The sequence below is a fragment of the Bombus pascuorum genome, chromosome 3, assembly GCF_905332965.1.
Source record: "Bombus pascuorum chromosome 3, iyBomPasc1.1, whole genome shotgun sequence".
In the NCBI taxonomy this organism is placed as follows: Eukaryota; Metazoa; Arthropoda; class Insecta; order Hymenoptera; family Apidae; genus Bombus; species Bombus pascuorum.
This window is the reverse complement of record NC_083490.1, coordinates 2,665,838-2,692,511: the sequence shown is the minus strand read 5'-3', so window position 1 is coordinate 2,692,511 and position 26,674 is coordinate 2,665,838. Positions and strand designations below refer to the sequence as shown.

The window sequence follows — 26,674 nt, the reverse complement described above, 5'->3', positions numbered from 1 at the left end:
TTTGCTAAATTATCAATAAGTATGGAACTCATGTTATTCCTAATATATTAAAAATATCTATAAATAAAATAAATTAATTCTATTTTGGCATTTAACCATTAGAATTTTAATATCGATTAATGCGGTAAAACTAATCTGATAGAATATAAAATAGAATAGACTTGCGTAGTAAACTTTACGTTTACCGCTACTTTCAAAACTACAAGAACGTCGTCAATAACTTCCGGTGACGTTAGATTTGCAGCGTTGCCATATTTTGTGAATGTGGACAGAAGCACAACTGTTTATAATGGTTATATTAGATTAGTGTTTGTTAGAGAATATTGTTAATTAATTGCTAAGAACCATGGCTTCCTTAGTTGCGGATTATGGAACTTCCTCGAGTTCAGAAAGTAGCGGCGATGATATTTCAGACGGTGCCGATAACACGTAAGCTTTTACCCTCATGAACCTGTTTCCCTATTGTTTGTTTTCTCCCTTCCTTCGTATAACCCTTCGTATAACCCTTCATAATCTCATAAATTTTGACACCTAAAACAAATTACATATTATTATGTCATTACATTCTTAACACTGTATTTTGGGTAAATGTATGTTTATTTTTCGTGAAATATATAATTTTATATATTTTCGTCTGAATTGGCGAAATGAAAATTAGAGAAAGTATGTTCACTTCTTAAATTTTATGTTCTACAATATTAATGTGGTATTTTTTTCTTTTCTTTTGATATTAATAAAGTAAATGCATAACGATATTCTGCATCTTTTATAGATTAATATTATTTTTATATTTATATTAATATAAGCATATTAAATCACAGCTAGTAGTTACACATTAGATTGAATTTGTTCTTTGTAATCTGATATTGCCTAACCCTTAGTTTTAAGGAAGAGGAAGAAGAGGACGACGAAGAAGAAGAACATAATGAAAATAATGAAATATGTAAAACAGCTTCCAAAGAGAAACTTCCATTACCAACTCCAGATTTTAATGGTATACCCACGATGAAAACTTCAGTCTTCTCAAATCCATTTGTTGAAGCAGAAAAAGCAAAGAGTGCAATTCTTGAGAAACATGTGAAAATGACGCCAACTCTTGATGATACAAAAATGATAAATGGCAGAAAGATTTGTTGGAACTATAGGAAAGGTAGATGCCGATTTGGTCATAATTGTACCTTTGCACATGATTCAGATTTACATCGTACAGCAGCTGAGTTAGAGGCAATTAGAACACCACAGGAAACGGTTATTTGTCAGACTCAATATAATGGTCAAGTTCCCATCAATGACGACGACGAGATAGATCAAGAAAATAATCAAATGAATAGACGTAAGAAAAGGCCAGGATTAAGTCAGTCTTTAGTACCAAGCAAAAAAGTCTTAAAAATGTACAAAGCACAACAGGCTAAAGCTATTAGTAGGTAAATGTAACTGTGTCAAGCATACGAACGATGTTAACGTTTAATTAGCTGCTCTGAAATGGGAGTAACTTATGATTTATATGCTTTATAACTCAAATGAATTTATACAAGTGATGTTGATCGTAATTGTATAAAAAATGATAATCAAAAAGCATGAAACGGTTTATAGGTGAAAAACAATATAAAAGATTAATAATTTCTTTACATATGAACAAAGGGGAAAAAAATAAAATAAATATATGCTTCCAGTAAAATTTTACAAAAAGATATGACACATGCAGATAATGCCTATTTCTAAATGAATTGAAAGTTTCAGGATGATTTAAATACTACTTAATATTTATAAAAAGAAGTGTTTGTTATGTATATAAAGAATATAGAGTTTAATTGTATAATTAATACTTCCAGGGACCTGTATAAGTGGATCATAATTCATTGTCTTGCATGCAAATAGTTTTATAAATATATTTCTATTTATACTTGGTATTCTTAACTTGCCTATGAAAAAAATGAAACACGTCTTCTTACTACTTACATTTTGTTATATAATTTAATTACATATATGTCTCTCTTTCATTAGAAAGAGGCAGCTATTTGAAAGTTTTCCTGTATCAGAATTGTGAAATATTTACAAGTAACTATAAATAGCTATTCTACTTAGATTGGGATTAGATAGATACAAAATATCGCTACAGCTTTACTAAAAATTTTTTAGATCCTGTTTAATGTACAGAGCAAAAATTATCTATATGAAAGTGATGTATGTAAAGAAAGGATTACGCAAGTTGTGTACAATATTGTTAATACTTTTTCTTAATAAACTATTTAATCTAGTATCTATCTTAGATACTAATAACACAATATTATAACAATGGTATACCAAAAGAAGAAAAAAACTATAATTACGCTTCCATTATGCATTACTTTTTATATAATGTTATAAGATGTAAAATAAGGCTTTATAATTCTACATGGAACAATGAAACGTTAAATATTTGGTTTTATCGATGTAACGTCACGTAGCTCCCTTTTCACATGATTTATCTGTGTCAGTATTTTTACCATTAAAATTTTTTTACTGCGTATTACTGTGTATTATAACACACTGTATGTGTGTACTGTCTACTTCCTATATACATAATTCGTATTTCATTAAACTTCAGCAATATATTAAATACGAAAGAAATTAATTTATTAAACCAGAAAATGAATGCGAAGTCCGAAAATGCCTATATGTCGGAGAATGTAACACAAACACAGGTTTATGACTTTTCTTCTTTATTTTATAGAACAATAAGTTTATGAAAGGAAATTTTTCGAAAGAGCAATAAATTACAATGACCAAGATATTACTAGTTTCTATCCTTCTCCTAGCTGTACCATATGAAAATCGGTATAAGTTTCAATCTGCAAAACAAAACGATAATAAATTACTTAGCTTATGTGAATAATTTGAAAGAATGAAAAAGAGAAGGGGTATATCAAAATGGGTAAAAAATGATAGGCACATGATATTTTATTAGACAATCATGGATACAATATATGAATTCAGACCAATTATATATGGCATAAGTGCATCGATAACTGATTATTGCATCTTTCATTGAAAATATATATTTATATATCATTTTTTTTCACTTCTGTGACTGAACATCTCACAGGCACTTTGTCTCTAAATAATAGTAAAGTTTGTGACAAATGTTTTTATGCAAAATAAGATATATATCTATATCTTTTATATATATATATCTTATATATATATAACATAGTTTATGTTCATTAAGTTATGTTCGATGACAAAACAATGTTTATCGATAAATTAAATAATAAAATGAACGTTCTTCATAAGGGACTGTAATATAGAAATCGTTATTTTTATTCAACCCAACAGCATTTCCAATAAATTAATTAATCATACTTTTCGTAATTACTCAACGATATTATTCATCTAAAGACAAGTCAAATATTAGATTTATATCATTATTTTATAAGACACCACTAATGATTAATTTATTTGTAAAATTTATGTCTATAGTAGGGACCAAAGTTTTCCGTCTACAGTACTATCCATAAATTTAAAATTGTTCACATTAGTGCAGAGTGTTATTTTTCTATTGAGATAATGTTAAATATTTCTAAAGGAAAGTATACTTCATACAGATCGTTTGTTCTTGAATAATTACATAGCTCCATACGTGTTTTGTACGCTATGTATTACATGTGTTTTGTATCACAATTATTCATAGTAATATTCTTAAATAAAGAGTTACTACGGTACTCTAGATAAAACACACAACGAAGCAAAGAGATGACAAGTGAAATGGAGTGATTTAGATGTAAAAATGCTTGGTATATTAATCGACATCACTTGTTAAACAAATTGGTAAAAAATAAGTTACAGTCGAATTATTAAGTACATTTCGCATTGGTACCTTCAAAGTGTGCACGCAAGATTAATTAAAAAATAGGTATTATAGTTTGTAAGTTTATTATTTTCGTATTGCCTAAGAAATTTTAGATCGAGATAGCTGTCAATGCCAATAAAATATTTTGTTTCTTTTTAGAATTGTGTAATTTGTCCCTTATCATTGCCTCCTAATGTAGCAATTATACCGTCGTGTTTTCACATCGTTTCGAAACCTGCTCTCATTACATATCTTCGTACTTTTTCGTTTTAAGGATCATCATTTAGTGTTTCGTAGGACTACTGCATTCTTGACTATTGCTTTTTATACTATTTTGTTCGACAAATTTCACGATACCATTCGTAACGCCGTAGACACCATTCTGTACGCCATTTACAACTTTATCTACACTATTCATAACAACGTCCACACCATTGACTCTACAACGATCAAGTCCATTTACTGTTTTTTTAACCGATGTATCTTTCGCTTCCGAAGAGCAAGTACTTTTTGTTTCTGTCGATCCAGATTCCGTTAAGCCTGCAAGAGCGTAATCTGTGCAATTTAAAAGAAACTGATCAAACAAGAAAGACAATCAAAGACAGATCTACGCGAAAAAAAGTGTATCAAACGACTTTCTTCATATATCTTTTTCATTAAAGAAATATGTGTAATTTATTAGTTACCGATGTCTGTATGATTCAATGGTAAAATATATTCGATACGTACCTTGTAAATTATGGCAGAATTTATTAGTATTGTTCCATTCTTCTCTTAGACTGAGATTGAACATACTGTAATCTGGATTTCCAGTAACTTCTTTTTCGATTGTCAGGAACTGTGGTAATATGTTTTTAAGCCCGTCTCCGGATAATGCCGTGTACGTTTCAAGCAGCATCAATCCCCGACACCTGTAATCATATTATATAGAAACATTTATCTATATATATATATATATATATATATATATATATAATAAATAATTTCGTTACACGATTGCGCGTGATTTCTTAACTCTGACCTTGGATGAGCTGGTTCTCTGTATATATCTAATTGGAAATACTGATTGTTGATGAGGAAACATCGTCGACGCTTGAAGATGGTGAAATGCGAGTCATCGCGTTGAGCGAGCATGTTCAAATAATCTCGATGAGTCAATTGTGTTTTCACTTCGATCACTTGGCCGCACATTTTTGGACGTCGAATTGTATGAATGTAAGACCAGTGACCTATCAACATAAATTTATATGTGATTACGCGTTATCGATACAGACGTATTAACATTGGAAATCTTAAATAGCAATTATCTCGCCAACCTTTTTGCCCACGTTTACGCAGACGAGCTTGCATCTTCGGATTGTTACTTTGGAGGTAGTTATGGACGACATCAAAGTCCTGGAACGGCGGGAACTCAGAGTCTACCGGTAAAGGACCTTTGACAAGGAACTTGACTTTTCTGCTACTTGCTCTCAATCTGTCTCCGGTATCGATACCCAGCTTCTGGCACACGCATTCGATCATACGACAGAGTTTCGTTTCAAAGTCCTGCGAATTGTCTATTACATCGAAGTAAGGATGTCCAACCCAGGCGGCCGCCGCTTTGTAATCGAGTTCTCTGGCTACCACGACGCCTTCCGAACGACACGCGTGATCTTCCGTCGAGTAGAATTCTTCGGCGCCGTTCGCTGCCGACACCATATGGATGATCTGATTGTACCTATTGTCTCGCAGCTCCACGTTGTTCCATCCGTTCGAAGCCATCATCAATTCCCATTTATCTTTCGATATAACTAAATTAAAGAAGAGAAAGACATGGTTTAACTTTGATTCGTAAAGGATCGGAGGAAAAGATAGATATAGTTATTAATATCGCTCACATGCGGAGGCATCCATAGCACCACGATCACAGATAATAAGACAATTTCGCGAACAGCTGTCACCCAGCTGGAAGAACGTATTCTCTATCTGTATCATCGTGCGCAGAAGATTCTCTTGAAATTTGAACGCTGAAACAGATCAACATTAATCACGTACAATTTTAGATCGGTCAATGCGAAACAAGTAAAGCAACTATTATCGTTATAGTTTCTTGATTCTACGAGTCAACTTTTACACGCTACCTGGCTGATTGCTAACTACGCAACAATTACCTTTCCCGTGTTTGCAACTGTTTACGTAATCGCAAGCCATGAATTAATTAGACGTAGGAATTTATTAGCACATTTGCACAATTGCATTGATAAGCGATAATGATCGCGTATTTTTCTCAACGAACGATCGTACGCGTAACGCTACTACGAGCGTAACACGGTGATTAATTTAAATTTCTTCGAAGTAGCGTGCTCGTTAACTTGTATAGGTATTTCAAGTCTCGTTTCGACGTCGTTCAAATAAATAAAAAAGAAAAGGAGAGAGAGAGAGAGAGAAAAAAAGGTAAATATCGAGCACGAGGTTGATGGTATATTTTACGTGAAAATTATCTTAATAGTTCGCGCGATAATCAACGCGTTACTAATTAAAGCGATTAAGATCGATCGGATCTAAGAACAAATCACAGCCTTATCTAATCGAGGTCAACTACCAAGAGCTTCGATACAAGATCTTTTCAAATAACTAAAATCGTGTTATCGCGAGAACCGATAAACCAAGTGCAATTAACTCGAGAAGTTTTACAATTGTCAAAATAGAAAATACGAGGATCGAAGTTGGTTCTCTTAACAACATCTTTCAAGCATCTTTTTCCTTTCCTTCCTCTTTATTTTTTTTTTTCTTTTCTTTTTGCACAGACGATACTCCAGATCTGTTTATGTACACTTTTCACAGCGTTTTATCTACATATATATTTCTACGTTTCTCGTATCTTGACCCAAAGTCAAGTTGGCCCAACTGATATCTGATATGGTGCACGTACTTTTTGCAACGAAATCTACCACAGACAAACAAGTTTCGCATTAGTCGTTGCCCGTTCAGACACTCGTTGCTTGCACACATCTGCCAGAGATACGACGCATCGTTTTAGACGGGCCAGACGGGCCAACCGGCTGCTATAACTGCGTGTATGCGTGTTTGAGTTCTTGTCACGATACGTTCTCGTTATCGAAACGGTGAGAAAAACTCCAATTAACGGAACGATCGTCCGCAAGCTTCGACGGTGTTCAATAATCGTTCGCAACGATTGGCGTTTTTGATTATCAAGCCGTAACCAGATTCAGCATTTCCCAGTATCAGCATCGTGAACGCGTCTTCATCTCGAGCATAAAACAATCGCGACTAATGGTCCGTGGGACGTCTTTATGATTTGACGGATGAACGACGACGAATATCGTGGATATCGTGTGTGCAATTAATAGCATCGAACGTCTGGCGTGAACGCCTGCGTACATTTATTAGCAACGGGCTATTACGTACCCGAAAGTTAATAGAATTAGCAAGGAGAGCCGACAAGTACGTACGAGGTTGATCTTTTATCACGTAGGAACGTACTTTCTTAAATGCGTCGTGAATCTTCTCTCGATGCAAGTACACGATTAAAAGCGATCGAGCAAGGTTTCCGTACACGTACACGAATACGATCCAAGTATACGGAGTGAACGAAAGTAAAGGTTGTGAAGGAAATGCTGGACGGTGTATGGGATGAAAATGCTCATACCTAATTTACCAAGAGTGGCAGAATGACACGACTCGATCGGTCGCACAGGCGGGTTTCTAGCAGCAGGGATCGACACGAATCGCTCTAGCAAGGCGACCGGACGGCGAGCCTCTTTTACTTTCGACAACGTCAAACAGCGTACAGAGATTACCGCTTCTGAGAAGTAAATGCAATTATCGGGTACCAATAATCGCGTTCCTGTAACTACATACGGTGCATAGAATTACAGACATTACACGAACACAAGGAATAGAATTCGATAAAACGAGAAAAGTGGGTTAAAAAAGTCGACAAGGGAGAAATACCGAAAAACGATCGTTTAGGATCGTTGGGCGTGTAATCTCTGTATTTGCGATCCTTTTGTTACGTTCGTGGTGAAAATAAAAGATAGGCAAACTTTTTTTCGTCTGTGTCGCTTTTAAAAACGGGGGCACTTTCTAAAACTCACCCTCACCAGAGTCAACTTCCAAGATCTCCGGCCACCTTGCTTCGCCTTTGTCCGACCTGTTCCTGTAATGTCGCTGCGAGGACTTCGTAATAGAAGGACGCGACCCGGATCCCTTTGCTAGAACCAACCGACCTTGAAGACACTTCCAGTTCGATAAGCCTCCGTTGTCGTGTATTCTCTCCCTCCCCCTCCCCCTTCTAGCCGCTTTTCCTTTTTCTCATGCACGGTTTAATTAAATCGTGCCAGGACGATCCATAGCTACGCGTTGTCCGCGGTTTTCCACCTGTCTCTCCGCATTGAAATTCCATGACATTTTGCACGCAAACTCGTCTCCACGCGATACCAAGCGTCGCGCGATTCCCCTTGCAATTAGTTGTTTCTTTTAAGAAAATTTCTCTAAATACACGAGCGACGTTACCAGTTGCTTTTGTATTTGCGGAACTTTCGTTACAAACGTATAATTTGTCAACGTTCGATTTTCTACGCTATAGCCCGGTTCGAGTTGGTCGTCGCGTGGTTGAACTTCGAGCGAAAGAGCCAATTTCTCGCAAGCACGATTCTATGTAATAAATCACGGTTAAGCTTTCGAAGGATAAAATAGCTGGCCGAGGGTTGAAATCGAGAAGCGAGATCTACTCGATTCTGCGCGTCAACAAATACGACGAGAGGCAATTGCTGCGTCGACAGACACGTGGGGGCTCGATAAAAAACACTGGAAACGTATCAGACTCCGGTGGATAATGTTTCCGTGCGTTGGCGAAAAACGAACGAAGGATGCGAGCGGTACCAGGCGCTTTCGACTTTAGCTTTCCAACGACGAAAGGAGGAAGACATTCCAATTGTGATTTTTAACAAACTGCGCGAAATTCAACGCATTCTCAACAACGCAGTAATCATTCGCCAAGGTTTCTATCAAAGGAATTGGAAGATCGAGCAACATCTGCATCGTCCTTCTTGAATAATCGCGTCGGATAGAATGTTCCTTTTCTTTTTTTTTTTAAATAAAGAGAGGGAATTTAGCTGTCAGTTAACGAAATTTTTAGTGTAATTTTCTCAAGTACGACGCAGATAGAAAAATCTACATAAATGAATATACATTAACTATTTCACGATGCGTGGATTGCACTCTTTTACTGATCGCGCAAATTCATTCGACTCGCTCTAGCTTGAGATATCTTGTCATAACCAGAAGACTTGTTAATTGTAACCGGTTGTTATTAATTCTTGGGTGCAGCTCGACATTGAAAGAATTACTACCGCTCCACTAAATTAACAGCAAAAAAAAAAAAAAAAAAAAAAAAAAAAAAAAACACAAAAAATGTTTTGCGTTGTTTGCATATATGAACTTGTAGAACGCGATAGCGTATCGATACTTCACGAGCTACATTTTTGTCGTTTCATTTGCATACTCAATTACATTTCATTACCGCGAACTGTTTAAGGCTTAAGTGTTTCTGGTCGGAACCGGAAAGCGTTAACGCGTTCGTGTCTTATCAGCCATATCCTATCTCGCGTACTAAACATTGTAAGAAAATGAAAGATGAAATTTTGTGTAAGAACAGACACGGAAGAAGTTGATCGATCAACGAACGGTGCGGTTCTTTGACGACTAAATTATTTTTTGTAAACACCGTACATGAAAAAACGTTGCGTTTCGAGCGTATACTTAGATCGTTTTAAAACTGTGGCTCGTTTCATCGCTTTTCCGCTACGCTCGTTTGATCATCTTGACGAGCTGACGAGTTCGCAACAATATTCGACGCGCCTCTTTGAAACATAATTTCATTTCCACATTAACTTTGATCCGCGAGAGGTTTGACGTTTCAAAAGCTAACGGGAAGCGACGTCTTTGGAGCGCGAGTCCTTTTCTCGACCTTTCTCGCGACTCTCGTTTTCATCCGAATCTTTGATTTTTCGCGGAATACGTTAAACCCACTGATCGGTCGATGTTGCGTTAACGCAACGTTTCGTTTGTAGCTTTTTTCCAATCGGTTTACTATTCCACTTTTATCGGTTTGAAATTCTACTTTTTAACATCGTAACCGTGGAAGGAAATTCCAAGGATTTCCTCCGCCCTACAGTTTCGTGAAATTTAAAGAAATTGTAACACTTGTGACATTACGATGAACTATTGCTCGATCTTTAACGGATTATAGAAGAGATAAAGCTCATAACGAATCGTCTATTCCCATCGTCTTTAACATCTTGTCAGTTTACCGTCTTTGACAAATATGTTTGCGCCCTACTGTTTGTTGTAATAACGTGCGATACAAGGACTGTTTTGGGAAAGGGGCGAAAAAAAGGAGAAGAAAGAAGCCGAGGCAATTGGCCAGACGCGAACTCGTAATATGTAAAAGCAAATTGGCGCTAAGCCAGAGAACGGTGTGCGTACTGTAACTACGATAGAGGGGAACTGACAATCGAGTGGACAGCGTCGAATATGAATTTATTAATAACCGGTGCTCGGTATAACGAACTTCTTACGAAGTGTCTGATACATCGGAGAATATATGGAACGCACTTCGTCACAATCGACCTACATTAACCAACGAACGTTGGTTCTATCGCGCGTATCGATACCAGCAAATAATGATAAATACTAATGACTTTGATTACCGCCTACCACACGCATTTACGCCGCTTCCCTTTGTTATATTTCACGTATGGATAAACAAAAAAATGCATCAGTATCATCTTTTCCTCGATGGCGTAAATACGATATAAGCGTAAGAAGAAATCGTGCTAGATGGTAACGAAAATCGACAAGCATTATAAGTATAATTTGATGAATCTATTTAAAGAAGAAGCCAAAAGGAGGATATAGTCGTACGAAGCCCGATTTGTATCGGTGTTTCAATGCCACGGATCAAACCCGACAAATACAATTATATAAAAGCACGTAAGCCAGGCTGAAGCAAACACACGCGAAAAAGGTGGGTTTTTCACGATGCACGGGGGGAATTCGAGCAATTTGGAATGCAAATTTCTAAGTGGTATTTGCATCGAGAACTTGGCGTTGGTCGTTGGATCGCCAGGTACATAGTTACCAACCGGCGACTCTTTCGCATCGAAAAACCTGTTGGAAGCTTTGAAGACGATGGAACTGGTATTTCAATTTCATATAGGATGAAGCAACGAATCTGGCAAGAAATAGCGGATGATACGTAACGACTGGTACGCTTTACAAGAAAATACATAGGAAGACGCGTTAAATAAATAGCAGTAACGAGAAATCACGAATTTCAAGCTAAGCACGTTGCATGCCTTTGACAAAACTCTGATCCCAATTTTCCGTTACGTAATTCTTCGGGTGGTATATTATTATCTCATGGTTAATCTCGTGGTGTGCAAATAGAATGGAAAATACGTATAGATCGACGTGGCAGCTCGTTGGATAAATCGGTCGCCTTAATCGATATGTAAACATAGTGTTTTCAACTAATAATTAAACATTAACGATCCTGTAGCTTAATTTACGCGGAAGTAACGTAGAAGATGACAAACGCATAGCTGTGGATTGCGCTATAAGATGACGAGTTGCGGACGAATAAAATGGTTGGAACAAAGGTAAAGCGAGAAAGTTGAAAGAAATATTACCGTGGTATCTTTCGCGTTATTTTAAGGCAAATGTGCTCCACTATCGTGATACTCGGGTGTATACAGCTGTCTGGTACAATTCCACGCAAAAAGCTTCAAAAGATCTTTTTGTAGTAATTCGTTAGGATAATTGTAGCCTACAAATCGTCGCGATAATACAATCGTGTGCATTATGTAACGAAAAGCGGCTTAGCAATTCTGTTTGCAAGAAAACGTCCTATCAGAAACATATTTTTGAATTTTTGAAATTTATCAGAAACATATAAATGCTCCTTTGTGATTAGGTATGAACGATTAATCGCATAATAAGTAGACTCGCACAAGGAGGCATCTAACTGACCTATCGAAGAAAAGTTCACTATCCAGAATGGAACAGGGATGCTTTGTCATTGAAATAATTATAGAAAGCTCACGTTTCAAAGAAGACTTTGTATTCATGGCCGCTCCATGGAAGACGCTTTTAGATACGTACTTATATTTTATCAAGCAGTCGAGATAACGATGTTTATAATATAATCGATAATTAGATACGACTTCTTAACGATATACCGTTATATGTGGGCGTTGATAAACTTCCTTGTCAGGTCAACGACAAATATTTTCGACTTTAACAAAGTACACACATATATATTGTATATAAGACCTCGAAAGACCTCGACTCTTTTCTCGTCGTCTTTGAACGTACCTCGACGGAAATCAATTATTTCTTTTTCTCTTATTCTTGTTACTTCTCTCTATTTAGTTACCCATCGAATAACGAGCGAGCTCAGAACACAAGGATCGTCGTGAAAAACACGGTCTGCATCTCGTGACTCGATCGCGTTTGCCACTTTGCGAGAATCTTGGCAAGTCGCCGATTTTGATTTTACGCAATCAGCGGACGTTATACATTGGCCATTCTTCTTTAGCCCATTCGCAACCAACTGTACGAATTGTTCTGTCTTTAATGTACGCGAAATCCTTTTCTTTTTTAAAGGTTTCCCCTCGCGGCTCTAAAACTAAATCATTTTCTACGTCGTTTCGCTCGCTTCGACGTTTCGGCGAAGTATTTGACAGAAACTCGATGATGGAACACCGGGTGACGTAGACTGACGTAACGTTGCGTAATTCGACGTGAAACAGCCTCACGTTGGCAAAAAATTGCAATTTCGACCTTCGACGATCATCGAATGCTACAAACGTTTGTTCGCTTGCAAATACGCTTTGTTACCGAATCGTCGGTCTTCTTAACGAACGATACTGCGAAAAAAAAAATAGTGTTCAAGGTAATCTGATCTGATTTTCTTGTATCCGGTCACGTATTTTAACAAACACGACGCGACGAGTAACCATTAGCTTCGTAACAATAATCACAAATATATTTTGCACAAGAACAGAATTATCAGCTTTTTTTTACATATAGCGTGAATAAATATACGCGCTTTTATCTGTTTCCGGTCCTGTATTTGAACAAATATCGTTGATAAACACGAACAGACTTCGTAATATTAATTTCGTTTCGACGTCTTTCAAAAGTTCATTCTTTTCCCGTAAATCGTACCAGCGCGCTTATTGTTTCGCGCCATTTCCATCTCTGTCACATTTTGCGCGGTAAGAACGCAGTTGTGTTTTAAACGGATAGATTCGACGGGATTTACGTAGCACGCGACTTAAGGCCAACACCGACGAACCAGGTAATTTGAGATTGTCATTGAACATGGATGGCTTCCTCGGACCTAATGGAAAGTTTCGTCGATGACAGTCGACGCATACGCAATGATATCAATACTTAAGCGGCAGCAAGGGGTAAAACGAGAGGGCATGAGAGGTACTCGTGCAGACCAGCGATCGATACCGCCATGACATTGTGTCTCTCCGCGTGTCCGCTCTACCATAATCGCAAGATAACCGCGTTCAAAATCCGCCACGAACTTCCATCTTCGTCGTAAATTCAGATTTATTAACTCAAAGACGTTTTACAAATACAAATTACAATTACAATACAAATCGTGCGATGTTTTAGATTTTCTCGTAAAAGCTATACGATCTTTGAGCGAAGAAATAAATCGGGGAAAATACTACGATCTTTGCGATTACTTGTTCTGCTTTTAAGTTTGATTCGTTCTAGATACGGTTAAAGTTTCGTAAAACGATTCACGGATATACCGGGTTTCTATGTTGTTTCGCGAAGGCCAGAAAACGCGCAGATGTAATAAAAGCGGCCAAGTATAAATTTTGTAGTCGGGTAATGTTTCCTTTCTCGTGGAAGCCTCGTAAACGCCTTGTTGCAAGTACTTTTTTATCAGCACCGTAAACTCAGACCGAGTCTTGTGAAGTTGCGGATACCAACAAGAGGTCATAGATAAATGCATAGTAGATAAAACGCGAATCTAAAATACGGTAGCTCGGAATATGCGGATACGCGTGTTCAAAACGAGACTAAAGCTAGAGGTAGTTAGAAAAGAAAAAGTTGAAGTGAACTTACCCTCTTCGGCGTTCAGGTCTGAAAACTTTATGCCGCCGCTGAAATGGAAAAAGCAGACGAGAAATGAAACAGTTATTAAATTAAAGTTAGAGAAGTGGAGAGAATTTTGGAGAATTCTGTTCGTTCATCGGCCAGAATTTTTCCTCCCTATTAGATATAGTACAGTTGATGTTACTCTGTCACGAGTGTTGTTTTCCTAAAGAGTCGTGTACCGGCATGCCAATGTCTCAGCTAGAATAGAATTGTGCGCGACGCGTATATTCGTTGAACTGTTCCTGTAATGTATACATACACGTTCTTTCGAATCGATTGATTTTACCGTCGATGAATCATCGTTTGTCACGATTGAAGTTTATAACAACTTGCATCGACTCCAGTTCCGATCGTTGACAAAGGATTTAGAAACACGTTAAACACCTATTGTATATTCTTTCGTGACGAATAGGATCGTGAATTTTTCCTAAGCTGTCGCGATTATTACGTTTATTAGTACGGTTATGTGGAACGTCTTAATTAATCGATAATTCTATGACTGAGCAGTGAAAGGTAACGAAGTAAGTTCTAAACGAAAGCTTGGGCGTGCGAATTAAAGCGATTCCTTGCGCATGGAAAACCTCTCTATTTTCATCAATATCCAAGGACGTTAAAAGAACGCAATTTCGCGAGTTCTTTTATCCTAAGAAATTGAGGGAAACGAGGAGAGACCGGATGATTTCCCAAGCAGATCGAATCGGTCTCGGATTCGTATCGAAAACTTTCGTTCTTCGGCTACGTTCGTTCCCTTTCTCTGCAACTATAAATTTGTTATCGTGTAATTGCATACCTGAGCAGCACGGTCGCTGTCTCGGGAACACGGAACACCTGAAAAAGAAGACAACCAGCGCTCTATCGAATCCACATCGAAAGGTGATGATAACCCCAAAATCAGTTCGCATATTCCATTCATTTTCTTTTTCTCATACTTCACTTTTTTTCATACCGTTTATCTCAATGAAATACGACTTAGCTCTTATTGCTAGCGTTGCTACGTGGGCGAATAATCTCGATGGAGTAGAAAATCTTTATTAACAAATTTTAGAAGACGAAAGAGTTATGTATGTAAAAACATGTACACGGTGATCCCTTTGTGCGTTGTTAGATATATACATATGTAAGTTTCATTGAACGAACCGACTAACGTAAGAATATCAAACCAAGTAAACTTTATGTCCTGAACGATCCAAAGAAACAAAATTAGATAAATGGATTTGCTCGATGCATTTGTATAATTCAGTTTGGCTATATATGTGTGTGTACATATATAGATTTTAATTAATCAAAAGCTACTGAACTGTTTGGGGTGTTTTATTCAGACCGAATCATCGGTCAAAGAGATAGGCTCACGCAGAAGGAGAACTCATGGGACCCTTTTTTCACAGGGTTGTTATATACCCTTTTGGTTATACGTAAAGCGGAATGAAAAACAGAGCGAAACATGCTTACCTTCCAGCCCATGTTCTCGAAGAACGTGCATAGCCGTGCCTGTCCGGTTGTTTTACCACCACAAGGTCCTGAAACACAAAAGGGGAAAAATTCTTTAGCCATCTCGCTCGTTTCTTTATCTCTCGGCCGAGAATCCCGATCTCAGCTACTTCTGCGTCTCGTTGTTTGCAACGCGGTGAAATACATAATTATTCGTGGGACGAAGATTAGGCGAACGATGTTAAAGGAATTATGCGATATTAACAATTTCCTTTTCGATAGATAACGGCATATCGATAAAAATAAATGGATAAAGTAGGACTTAAATCACTTCTATCTTCTTAGATTAAACTATCATACTTGGAACGCTGTTCGACCGACGACAAAATTTTATTTTATTCGTTTACTTTCAGGTAATATGTCGCAAAGGTGACGAAAATGAAAATTAAAAATGTCACCAAAAGTTGGTCCGACTTTGAGAGACGAACAAATGCGGAAGGAAGGAAAGGAGAAAGGCTGTCTGTTCGAAGATAAAATTCCTTTCATTACAAACGATTATAAGAAATTAATGAAATAAATTAGAAACAATGAACGATAATACCAGTGAAATCATAAGTGTGGGTAATTACTCCTCCAAAATAGGATTAGTACTATCGCTTGCTTTGATCATAATACATACCGCATTGATATGTGTGATCTGTCGATCAATCTTCACAGTGATATTAGAGGCTGATGTCGCTTGTGTGTCATCCATAATGCTGACCGCATGTATGAAATGAAAACAAGAATGTGAGAATGAGAATGAAAGCTCTTGAATCGGACTGATCGACAGATCATACATAACGGTATTTAGCATAACCTAACGATACAATAATAAAACTCCAATCCTAGATTCACTATCAGCTGAAAGATACAAGAATATAATCATGTACCTTTACATGTTTAAAACTACTATAAAGTCAAACGAGACAATGTTATCTTTGAAACATTAGCCGCGTTGTGTTTTAAGATGTTGCCAGATTGTAAATATTTAGTTTCGACCTTCTCGTTGGTCATGCTATGAAAGAAATAGTATTCGTTCGTTACAGTTATTATGAAAATTATTATTGCTTCGATCACTTTTTTAAATCTTCTGATTTTTTTGACGACAAAATTATCATGAACGTAATCTGTAATTACCCATTATTACGATTTCATTAGTATTATCGTTAATTTTTTTATTTACTATCCATCATTGATTTATTATAACTTATTTCTGTATAATAAAGATAATTAATTTTGAATAGACAGTCTTGTCGTTTTTTTCGCTCAGTTTTTTTCTTTTATTTTTCCTCCTTGATTCTGTTGATTTCTCAAGGTCAGACCAGCTTTTTAGTAGTATTTTTAATTTACATTTTCATGTGCTTTGTGACATACAATTCCGATCTATATAAAAAGATCTTGCGTGATTTTATCGTCGATTGAATAGTATGGTACATTAGGTCTAAAAAGGTTATGTCAAGTATGTTAGATAAGAAAGCTATTTATTTTTGCGTTTAGGAAAGCACGTAGCATTTCGTTATTCATTAGACACGCGATAAATTCAACATTAATATTCGTCTGTTTTATGACATCGACTTTCCGTATGTTTGAGTATATTTATCGCTGTTGCTCCGAGCAGTGTTGGCGAATGAAACGATCCGCGGAGATTAAAAGACGCTCCCCGAGATACGAGATACGATGCATTCGAGATACATTAATGCACCTCAAGTGCATGCAATCGACGGATACTCCGTGTGCAATTGGCTAGCCGTGCGCTCATTGACTCGTAATTGGTTCAAATTGTCACTAATACGATAAATATGATGACTGATGATGACATCATAACGCGATAAATAAGAATATTTGATGTCCGTTCTCTGGATTTGTATCCACTGACCAAACGCTGTCGGTAAAAAAGTTTGAAATTGTGCAGGTAACACATTAGTCATTGAATGAATTCTACGAATATTTAATTGACTTTAAAATATAGGAAATACTCAAAATTGTACGTGTAACGATGTATCGAAGTGTTTTATTATGGACGTAGATATCAATTTACGATTATGTGCTCGAGTAGATCGATAAACATCGATTATGATTTATTAATAAAAAATGTTATCTCGCGGAAACATATCTTTTACTGCTACTGTGTAGAACATTCGTGTAATTTCTGATAAAATAATTGCACGCTGAAAACTCATCAACGGCTGACATCGTGGATATAAGAAAATGTCGTTACAAACAATTGTAAAGATTAATCGTGTTTATGTACCGGCGCAAAACGTTTGATTCAAGACTATCGAGCCAAATAAAGGAACCGATCATTGATCACCGTGATCTTTTATTTACGAAGGCTAATAATTCTAGAATAGTCGCTCTATTTCTGACATCAAGTTCTCTCTGTTCAATCGGTCCTTGTTTTAAGTTACATAAAAAGGAAAAATAAAAAGTAAGTTGCTGATGTATATACACATATATTATACAATGTGTTTGAAAAACCATTCAATATGCATATGGTGTATAAGACACACCATACTTAGTAAAAAAAACTTTGGTAAACGTAGGTCGAAAATTCAACCATTTCTAAGATATAAAGATTTTCTATTTAGCATCATAATTGACTTACTACTAGCTTTCCGATATTTACAGAAAATATTCCACGTTTTTTTCTTCCATTACACGCTTGACATCTTCTTGACAAAATATGAAATATGAAATGGTTTTTTCTGAACACCTTGTATAGTCAATGTATATATATATATATGGATTTTTATAGAAGTCGTAATTCGATCCTGTATTTTATTTACAAATGTAGAAGTACATAGCACAAACGGGAAAATAAATTTTTATGCATCATATATTGCTCCGATGCTATGTAAATAATTCGAGATATGTTTTCGACGAATTAAATATAGCCCCGTCAAGTTTGTTTTGTTAACGTTTTTGAATTAATAGCCGTATTCTATTAAATACGATATTTCGAGTTATTTTATTTCATTTGCTTTGTCTATTCTAAAATCAATTTCAAGCTATCAAATGTGTGTTTTAAGATATTCGTGAAACAGCAAGAAATTTCAAATTGGGTTTGTGTAACTGTCCTTGCGATTAAGTTTGTACGAACTACAAAAAAGGGAATGACTTTCAAAGCACGCAAATTCAATTCGAAATAATGTAATTTCCTTCGTATACCATAGGAATTCAATCAATATTTTCACACCACCGATAAACTCGCAAAGCATTCTACGTAAAACGTGATTGTCACAGCAACGAAACAATGGAAACGAACCACTTTGTGTTTGTTTGTACGTAACAAAGTTCAGAAATAAATTTTGATAAGTAAAAACTATAGAATCAACGAGGGGATTATAAGGTAGTCGAAACACGTGGTTTTCGCAGACACGCACATCTCGCCTTTTTCGAAGATATCTTTGTCGAGATAAATATATTATTCGTTTGAAAATATATGAAAGTATCTATTCAAACGAACGAATGTTTTCGAAACGAAATTACGACGCACGGAATGCATGACAATGAATTGTTTGCTCTAAAGAAAAAAAACCACTTACCTCCAGTGAGCACCACTTTATACAGGCGTTTTTGTTCCATGTTTCAATGAATGTTTTTAGAGGTTTTTTTCGCTGATCAAGTCCACGAGGTGTTTCGAGTCGACGTCGATGGACGGATCTTCGTCTGGCACGTGAATGGTGTCTACGGTTACAACGAATACTACATGAAAACTTCACCGTATATTTCGATATATCTCGAAGTTAAATACGTTGGAGACATGGGAATAAAGTGATGATATCTCGACGCAGAAAGATAGCAAACTGCTACTCGAGCAAGCAGACGTCCGCCTTAAAATGAAGCGATTCACGAGTTTGGTTAATCGGGTTATGCTATTCCCTCTGTGTTACAGTCATGCGCGACACGGAAACGTACGAATCTACGACCGCTGCTCACGAAACTACCCGAATAACACTTACACGTTTGTCGCCTTGCTCGTTCAGCCGATCACCGATGAATGTTAACTTAAAATTTCGTATTTCGCAAAAATGCTTCCGTCGAAATTGTTTTTCTTCTTTCCTATGTTGCCGTTCATCAAGCTAAAGTTGTAAAAACATTTTCTACATAAAAAATGACCGCCTTCGCCATGGTTTGTATGCTCCATAGTTTATATACATATATAATAGAAAACTATTGAAGAGAACTCATACATATTGTGTGCAAAAATGGAAGACAATAACATAACTATTATGTCGCGCAAGATGATCCGTGCGACGCCCTCACGGTCTGGCCATCAAGACCACCTATACCTCTTTACACTGACCCGCAATAAACCCAAGGAACCAGCATAAACCGAACCTTCTTAGCTTAATCTCTATTCATATAAGTATTTTCGGTTTATGGGTGGTCCTTAGAATAATTCTTAGGCCTATTGCACACCCTTACTAATTCCGGAGAAAGTGGATGTTTTCCCAGCGAAATAGTAGGTTTTTCCCATGAACGAAGACACCCATAAACCATATCTGCTGGAGACTTTCTCCTTATAATTATTTATTAACATTGGCTATAACCAATGGGTATCGCGGATCATTACCCTCACTTTTCTACCGAAAAGTGTGAACAACGAATCCGCGTTCTTAGTTCAAAAGGGCACACCCACACGGAGTTTTCCTTTTTAATGGTACGAGACAGGTCTATTACTGTTCTACAATTCTTCAAATCTTCGAGCAGTCAAGTCAAATATTATTTTTCAACATATCAAAGCGAGCCAAATACTGCTCTATTCTTTTAACATTCGATTAGTCAACTACTGTACTTTCCGTCAATCAACTCCTGATCCAATAACAGGATATCGTCATCACTGCAGTCTACGCGATAACAAGCGTTATAAGTTATTGCAAATATATATATTATAGAACTGTAGACTACAGTTTTATTACATAACAAACACCCCTATTATCCCACAAGAAATAAGGGGATCGATCTGTTCGTGGTGTCGATTATTATAATCGTAAGGGGAATTTACGACTCCCGTTGACGCGCTTCAACGCGATCGCGTCTCCCCGTGACTGGACGAAAAAACAATAATATTTTACAATTAAAAGAATCTACTAAAGTAAAATGGGATAATTTATTGCAGAATACCATCCAAAAACTATACAAATTCTTATCATGGTTGGTCAAAGTTATAGAGAACAAAAGCGTTTATACACATTATTAATTTTATATTAATTACACGATGTCAATTTTCTTGTTAGACTAAACATACGTATAGATTTTGTTAATTTGCTATCGTTTTACCCCAGAAATTTATATGTTTTCTCTACATATACTGAATGTTGGTAATAACAACTTTATTTAATAACAGATTCCTTTTTTTATTATGTACTATATTTCTACTTTGGTGCTGTGATACATATGAGTCACTGGTACATACGAATATTCGCTACATTTAAAAAAGTCTTAAATTCTCTTCGAGAAATTAAGGATAGCACACATGTGTTATCATTTTCGTCGGAACTGTATGTCTAAATGCCTTTTTAAAGGATTTTGCGCGCTAAATTTAATTTCGGTAATGTAATAGGAAGAAATGGTAGAAGCAGTTCGTATAGCATCTCTTTATCTTTCCATCGATCGTTACCTGTACAGTGGTTATAAATTACAACGACCCTTTTTTAAGCATACAATAAAATTTTCCACTTGTTTTCGTAACGAAATTAATTTACAATATCTTCCTTGGCAGTTCGCCATTTAATAAATCAATCACAATGTACGTCTGTAAAATATATTTTATTTTCGCTTCGATGGGTATCGCGTATTTTTGTTAGTTCGAATACAACCAAAAGATACAAACATTAATTTATATATCTAGCTAGTTTAACTCTAATATTTAGAAATATAGTCTTACGTATTTGATCTCATCGACATTATAATTTTGAATTTTTTTTCTTTTATCTTCTCGCGTCTGTTCATATCATTAATAGAACAATAGAGATATTAAGAAATGTTGTCAGTCTATCGATATTCTATGAGCAGACGTAATAATACTTAAGTAGTATATATCTTATCGTTGACGTTTTGCGATCATCGTGAACGCGTGTACACGCATTTAAAGGCACGAAAACAAACACGCATACTATAAGATACTTTCACTGTCATTATTAATAAGATAAAGGCAACAAGTGGAATTAACATCCAGACCGTCAAATGAGATCTTAATTGCTTCGTTAATGTACCAATTTAGATTTCAATGTAGTCTTTGCATAGCTGTCTGAAAACCCTTACTTAGTTTGGTAATTTCGTTTAATATGAAGTCGTAGAGTATGATATTTCAACTATATGCGATGTTTATAACGATATAATTTTTACAAAGTGTTTTGTTACATTGTTTTTGCAGATACACTTGCGCATTATTAACCACCTGTTACATATGTAATTACAACATTTACAATTTCAAATTATAGGGAAAAGATTCTTTTTACACAAACTTTTTGATCATAAAATTCGTAAGCATTTTCAGTACATTAGTTATAATATAAAGGGTGTGTGAAGAGAAATAAACAGGATTAAGGGTATCAGCTTGACTGTATTCAATTTCCTATTTACAATCTATCTTTGCTAATACGTTCGCCTATGGCGCGCGTCTCCTTAAATTTAGATAAATAGCACCGAGAATTGAACAATATAAGAAGAGAAACAACTTTGTGTCTACTTAAATATAATTCGTGTGATTTTTCGCATGCCGATACGATCCACTCATATGCAAGGTCAATAAGAATTTTTTTTTTTTTACTGTATTGTAATTATTGACGTATCGCATACAAGTATGAATGCATTTAGCTTATCTAATTTTAAGGCAAGAGTTACTTTGCGTTTCATACAAATTCACGCGAAATTTATCCTTCTCTTTACCATCATTTGTTCCCCGAGTTCTCTTTCAATAGTCATGCCTACTAATAATAATTAGATGCATCCTGCACTGCGTACTTAAAGTAACTTTTAAGCTATTTTGTACTCCGAAATTGGTACGCAAATACATCGTCTGTTTGATATGGAGTTCTGCTTCAGAGAAACTGCGAATGCAGAGAAAGGCAACATTCTATATCGTATTGTTTTCTGCCGAAAGAGAAGCAATATTTTAGATTTTTCTTTTTTTTTTTTTTTCTTGTTGGAAGTGAAGAATCTTCTGTATAAAGTCATTTCAATTTGCTAAAGAAATTTTCTCGTTTCTTTATCTTAAATGTTCGATGATATTCGATCACTAACATCTCTTCGAAATTGTTAAGATACGTCTTTTCTATGCAGACTTCATAGTTCAAGTATAATTTACTTAACACAAAAACGAGAATCGATACAATGAGAATTTTCGTATTAAACTTTGAATTCAACTGCCATTCATAATGTTGAAACTTAGCTTGCAATGTCACTAAAATATTACTAAAAAGTATAAGTTATATCGTTACTGGTTTCTGTTCATCTGTTATTCGTATCCGCAGGCCAGCTTATATTTATTAAAAAAATAATAATCTGTAATATGATATAGACAATAAATAGATATTGTGTAATTAATATTCTTATCAATAATATCATTGTAAAAAGGCTGTCGTTTGCAATGGAGCACTTTCTGCTATTCAATTTCCCTGAATAGAAGTAGTGAATAAAATTATTTCGATTATGTCGTATAAAAATTAGATTTAGGAATCGTTTCTTCGCCGAACTAAATAAAACTGTGTTATCTGAAAGAGTAAACTTATATTGCCTAAAGATTTGTGTATTATTTGTACTGTTGATCTGTATGTGAATGTATAAAATTTGCTTCTAACTGTTGTAGATTACATTAATTCATATAATTTATCTCTGCAAAACAATAATCGTTTATTATAAACAGAAGGAAAATTTTATCTACTAAATAATATGTGACAAACGACAATTATATTAATATATTACGGTACTATTGTGGTATTACATAAATTTATTTTTTGACATATTGAACTGAATAACTATCGTAGCTAAAGTGAGATAACATTTTTTCGATGTCTTTGTTTACATGTCCTTATTCTTCCCTTTTCACTTCAAGATATACGTATATTATATGAATTATTGCTTATATATATATATATTTATATATACATACAATGATGTAGTGAATTTTATTGACAGGCGTTTTATAGTGCAAATAAAGAAAAAACAGCATAGTTCTTTAACAAGGTGTGTGTATGCATAGTTCGAGATGAAAATTTATATGCTGTATTATAGGCATATCTGCTGTGAATGTTATATAACAACTAAATTAATGAGCATATTTACCAGCAACCTTGTATAGCATGCAATACAATTCTTTGTTCGCTATGAGAACCTGCTTTATTAAAAGTTCAAGTAAAAAACGTGAAAAGAATAATTCAACTTGATGAAAAAAAAAAAAAAAAATAATAAAATAAGATCTCTATTATAAAAAATAATTTAGAAACATGATTTGAAAATATGATTCTGCAACTGTAAATAAAACTTTGTATAAAAAATTGTACTTACAATTTCTAGATCCACAAACTTAGATTTCTTATAAACGTAATTGAATAAAATTTGGAAGGAACGAAAAGATCTTAAAAGTATCATATATACCCTTGTTGTATCAAGCGCATTAAAAGCACTTGATAAAGATGAAACTTTAGAGTGCAAATTCTATTTGTCACAATAAGAAAAAGAATTTATATAAACATATGTCCTGAAATGCTTCTTTCCAGAAATAGAATTTGATTTAGTTCTAGCATATTTCAATCTAATACGTTTTAAACACCTACATATTTTGAAATTCTTTCGTCGTTAGTATTCATTTCTGAATATATGTTTATAAGAACTTTTCTTCTATTTTTAATATGTATAATGCATAATTTCATCAAATACTTAAAATATTGCACGATGTAAGTAAATGTGAAGAAAGTGATCCATTGATAATATTTGTCATATTAATTGCCCAACACACTATGTACCTTTTTTTATAAAAATATCGTAAATAAATTATGGCAATAATGATCAACAATTACAATATTCATGCAATAATTAACTGGTAACAATGGTCGGAGTGGTAACGCTTTGAATGTGTAGCAAATATCAAAAGTTTCTTAAATATTATGCATCATACCAATCAATTCTTTGCACAAATTGTAAGGGTATACCCATGTGAAGCAATTCATCCTGTGACTTGTGCCTTAACTCTGGATAGTAGTGAATTAATGCTTGCCAACATATTTCTGATAATTTAGGAATTGTTAACCAAACAGAATGAACCGCATCTGTCCTTACAACCTGCAATAAGATTTTTCACAAAAGTTTAGGAAACTGTATTTATTAAAGTAAGAAAATAAGAAAGCTATAACAACCTTATTATTTTCCTTAACGATACCACCAAATGTATACATGCGTCCTTCCGGAGTAAGAGCTGCAGAATGAAAATACACAGGACATGGAAGTATACATTTCCTTAAGCATGTCCATTGTAACAGATTTAAATCTAATCTCCAAACATCAGAGAAGACATGATCTCCGTTATATCCTCCAGAGATTACTACTGATGTGACACCTGTTTTTTCATTTGTATATTGCACAGATCCATGACAACGTCTAGGTTCTGGCACTGTATTATCGTCATTATCACCATATGTGTTTAATATTATCCATTTATTTGTTTCTAGGTCAAAAGCAGGGATTTCCTAAACATAATTTGTATTTAAAAAATTTTAATACAAATATTTAAAACTTATTTTGTACGATTGTATTAAAATTTACATACCGAAAAACCAAATGCTTCTGTAGCTGTTCCTCCTCCCAAAACATATATAAGTTTCCCATCAAAAGCTAATTCATGTCTATATCGTCCTGTAGGTTCGCTCTGATCTCTTCCAGAACATATATAAACAGTCTCCCAAATACCAGCCCTAAGATCAAATCTATGAATATCACAAGTATATTCGTATCCTGTAGTACCACCGACAGTATATAAATATGACCCATGACATATTAAAGCTTGTCCATATTGGGGTTCAGGTAGATCTCCTTTTGCAGGAACTATGTACATTCTACCATTATTAACATTACACACATACAGATGATTGCTACAACTATGACCAAACGGTACACCAGTTCCACCATAAACCATCAAGGCATTGCCCCTTAAAATCACTGCATTCGATGCCAACTCATTGGGCATATTATTTTGACCTGGTAAGCGTTTCCATTGTTTTGTAACAAGATTGAACTTCCAAACTTCTTTGAAGAGTGGTTTACTAGAGATCCATGTCTGATCATTTTGCATATCAGGATCAGTATCAGGGATACAGGGATTAAACCCTCCATAAGAATATAAATTCTTATGATCACAGACTATTCTATGTCCACTTCTAGCTTTTGGACGTTCTATACTCTGTGCTTCGTGCTTTATGAACACAAATGGTTTAAATGTATACATATTTGTCAATTAATTGACAAACTGATGTTAATTCCCCAAAAAATAGTTAAAAGTACGAGTTGTTCTCATCAGAGGTTTTCTACAGAATCCAAAAAAAGATGTTTAAAAAGAACCATGTGTAACATTCATACATATCGTTCCCTGTCTATCTAAACGAATTACTTGTCGCGTTGAGGTTTATATGTTAAAATAAACGTCGTGCTACTTTGAATAAACATGTGAGCATTGTTTCGATGTTCATAAGAAATTTTTAACATAGACATTTTGCACGAACTCTGCAATACATCTGGTGTACTTTTCTCACATCGGTGAACATGGCGTAACGTAATAAAATTCTTCGCTGGTTTTCTCAACGATCGTTTAGTCAACAGATATCGAATATTCTACTCTAATACAATTTTTATATTTCACTTTTAAACCACCTTTTTTTAACTGTGCACATACAGCTGTAAACTTATGCTTCATTTAAAACAGCAAACTTGTTCTTTTACGCCTATGCAGTAATACAGCTGCGACTGCGCGGCGCAGATCAGCTGACTGATTATATTCAATCGTATTCACTAACAGCTTATTGTGGAAATTAGTTTCATTTTATGCAAACAGTGAAATACGATATAAAATTGAACTACATATTTTATAAATCCTATTTAGCATACAAATTATTTATTGAAATCTCAGATAAGTAGGTATTAAGTTCCATTGCTGACCTTATATGGCTCTTATAGCACTTCCCACAAAAT

General features: G+C 35.1%; 3 protein-coding genes across 7 annotated transcripts; 1 reads left to right on the top strand and 2 right to left on the bottom strand.

Moving 5' to 3' along the window:
• The first annotated feature begins 212 nt into the window (after positions 1-212).
• On the top strand, positions 213-2,771 carry LOC132904804 (uncharacterized). The gene is made up of 2 exons (XM_060955517.1): positions 213-429; positions 882-2,771. The coding sequence occupies exons 1-2, from the start codon at positions 347-349 to the stop codon at positions 1,426-1,428; spliced, it is 630 nt and encodes a 209-aa protein (XP_060811500.1). The 5' UTR covers positions 213-346; the 3' UTR covers positions 1,429-2,771.
• Positions 2,686-19,376, bottom strand: LOC132904787 (TRPL translocation defect protein 14). 5 transcript variants are annotated; one of them, XM_060955494.1, is made up of 10 exons: positions 19,036-19,376; positions 15,470-15,537; positions 14,811-14,848; positions 13,988-14,025; positions 7,927-8,043; positions 5,707-5,835; positions 5,146-5,619; positions 4,851-5,058; positions 4,559-4,740; positions 2,686-2,831 (listed from the first exon to the last, which is right to left on the bottom strand). In XM_060955494.1, the coding sequence occupies exons 1-10, from the start codon at positions 19,073-19,075 to the stop codon at positions 2,827-2,829; spliced, it is 1,299 nt and encodes a 432-aa protein (XP_060811477.1). In that variant the 5' UTR covers positions 19,076-19,376; the 3' UTR covers positions 2,686-2,826. The 5 variants fall into 5 exon arrangements, with proteins under 5 accessions (XP_060811477.1, XP_060811475.1, XP_060811473.1 ...); XM_060955492.1 differs by lacking the exon at positions 2,686-2,831 and adding an exon at positions 2,923-4,369; XM_060955490.1 differs by lacking the exon at positions 2,686-2,831 and adding an exon at positions 2,923-4,384 and having other exon boundaries at positions 19,036-19,375.
• Positions 19,377-21,243: 1,867 nt separating this feature from the next.
• Positions 21,244-26,555, bottom strand: LOC132905488 (kelch domain-containing protein 10 homolog). The gene is made up of 3 exons (XM_060956817.1): positions 25,260-26,555; positions 24,850-25,179; positions 21,244-24,775 (listed from the first exon to the last, which is right to left on the bottom strand). The coding sequence occupies exons 1-3, from the start codon at positions 25,932-25,934 to the stop codon at positions 24,599-24,601; spliced, it is 1,182 nt and encodes a 393-aa protein (XP_060812800.1). The 5' UTR covers positions 25,935-26,555; the 3' UTR covers positions 21,244-24,598.
• Between the last annotated feature and the right edge of the window lie 119 nt (positions 26,556-26,674).

What these genes read in the sequence shown, in the direction of transcription:
- LOC132904804 (XM_060955517.1), top strand. Translation starts at nt 347, where the DNA reads ATGGCTTCCTTAGTTGCGGATTATGGAACTTCCTCGAGTTCAGAAAGT. An exon ending in TCAGACGGTGCCGATAACAC is followed by an intron (nt 430 to 881) that starts GTAAGCTTTTAC and finishes CCTAACCCTTAG; the next exon opens with TTTTAAGGAAGAGGAAGAAG.
- LOC132904787 (XM_060955490.1), bottom strand. Translation starts at nt 19,075, where the DNA reads ATGGAACAAAAACGCCTGTATAAAGTGGTGCTCACTGGAG. An exon ending in TGCTATGGATGCCTCCGCAT is followed by an intron (nt 5,620 to 5,706) that starts GTGAGCGATATT and finishes TCTTTAATTTAG; the next exon opens with TTATATCGAAAGATAAATGG. An exon ending in AGAGAACCAGCTCATCCAAG is followed by an intron (nt 4,741 to 4,850) that starts GTCAGAGTTAAG and finishes ATATGATTACAG; the next exon opens with GTGTCGGGGATTGATGCTGC.
- LOC132905488 (XM_060956817.1), bottom strand. Translation starts at nt 25,934, where the DNA reads ATGTATACATTTAAACCATTTGTGTTCATAAAGCACGAAGCACAGAGT. An exon ending in CAGAAGCATTTGGTTTTTCG is followed by an intron (nt 25,180 to 25,259) that starts GTATGTAAATTT and finishes AATTATGTTTAG; the next exon opens with GAAATCCCTGCTTTTGACCT. An exon ending in TCGTTAAGGAAAATAATAAG is followed by an intron (nt 24,776 to 24,849) that starts GTTGTTATAGCT and finishes ATCTTATTGCAG; the next exon opens with GTTGTAAGGACAGATGCGGT.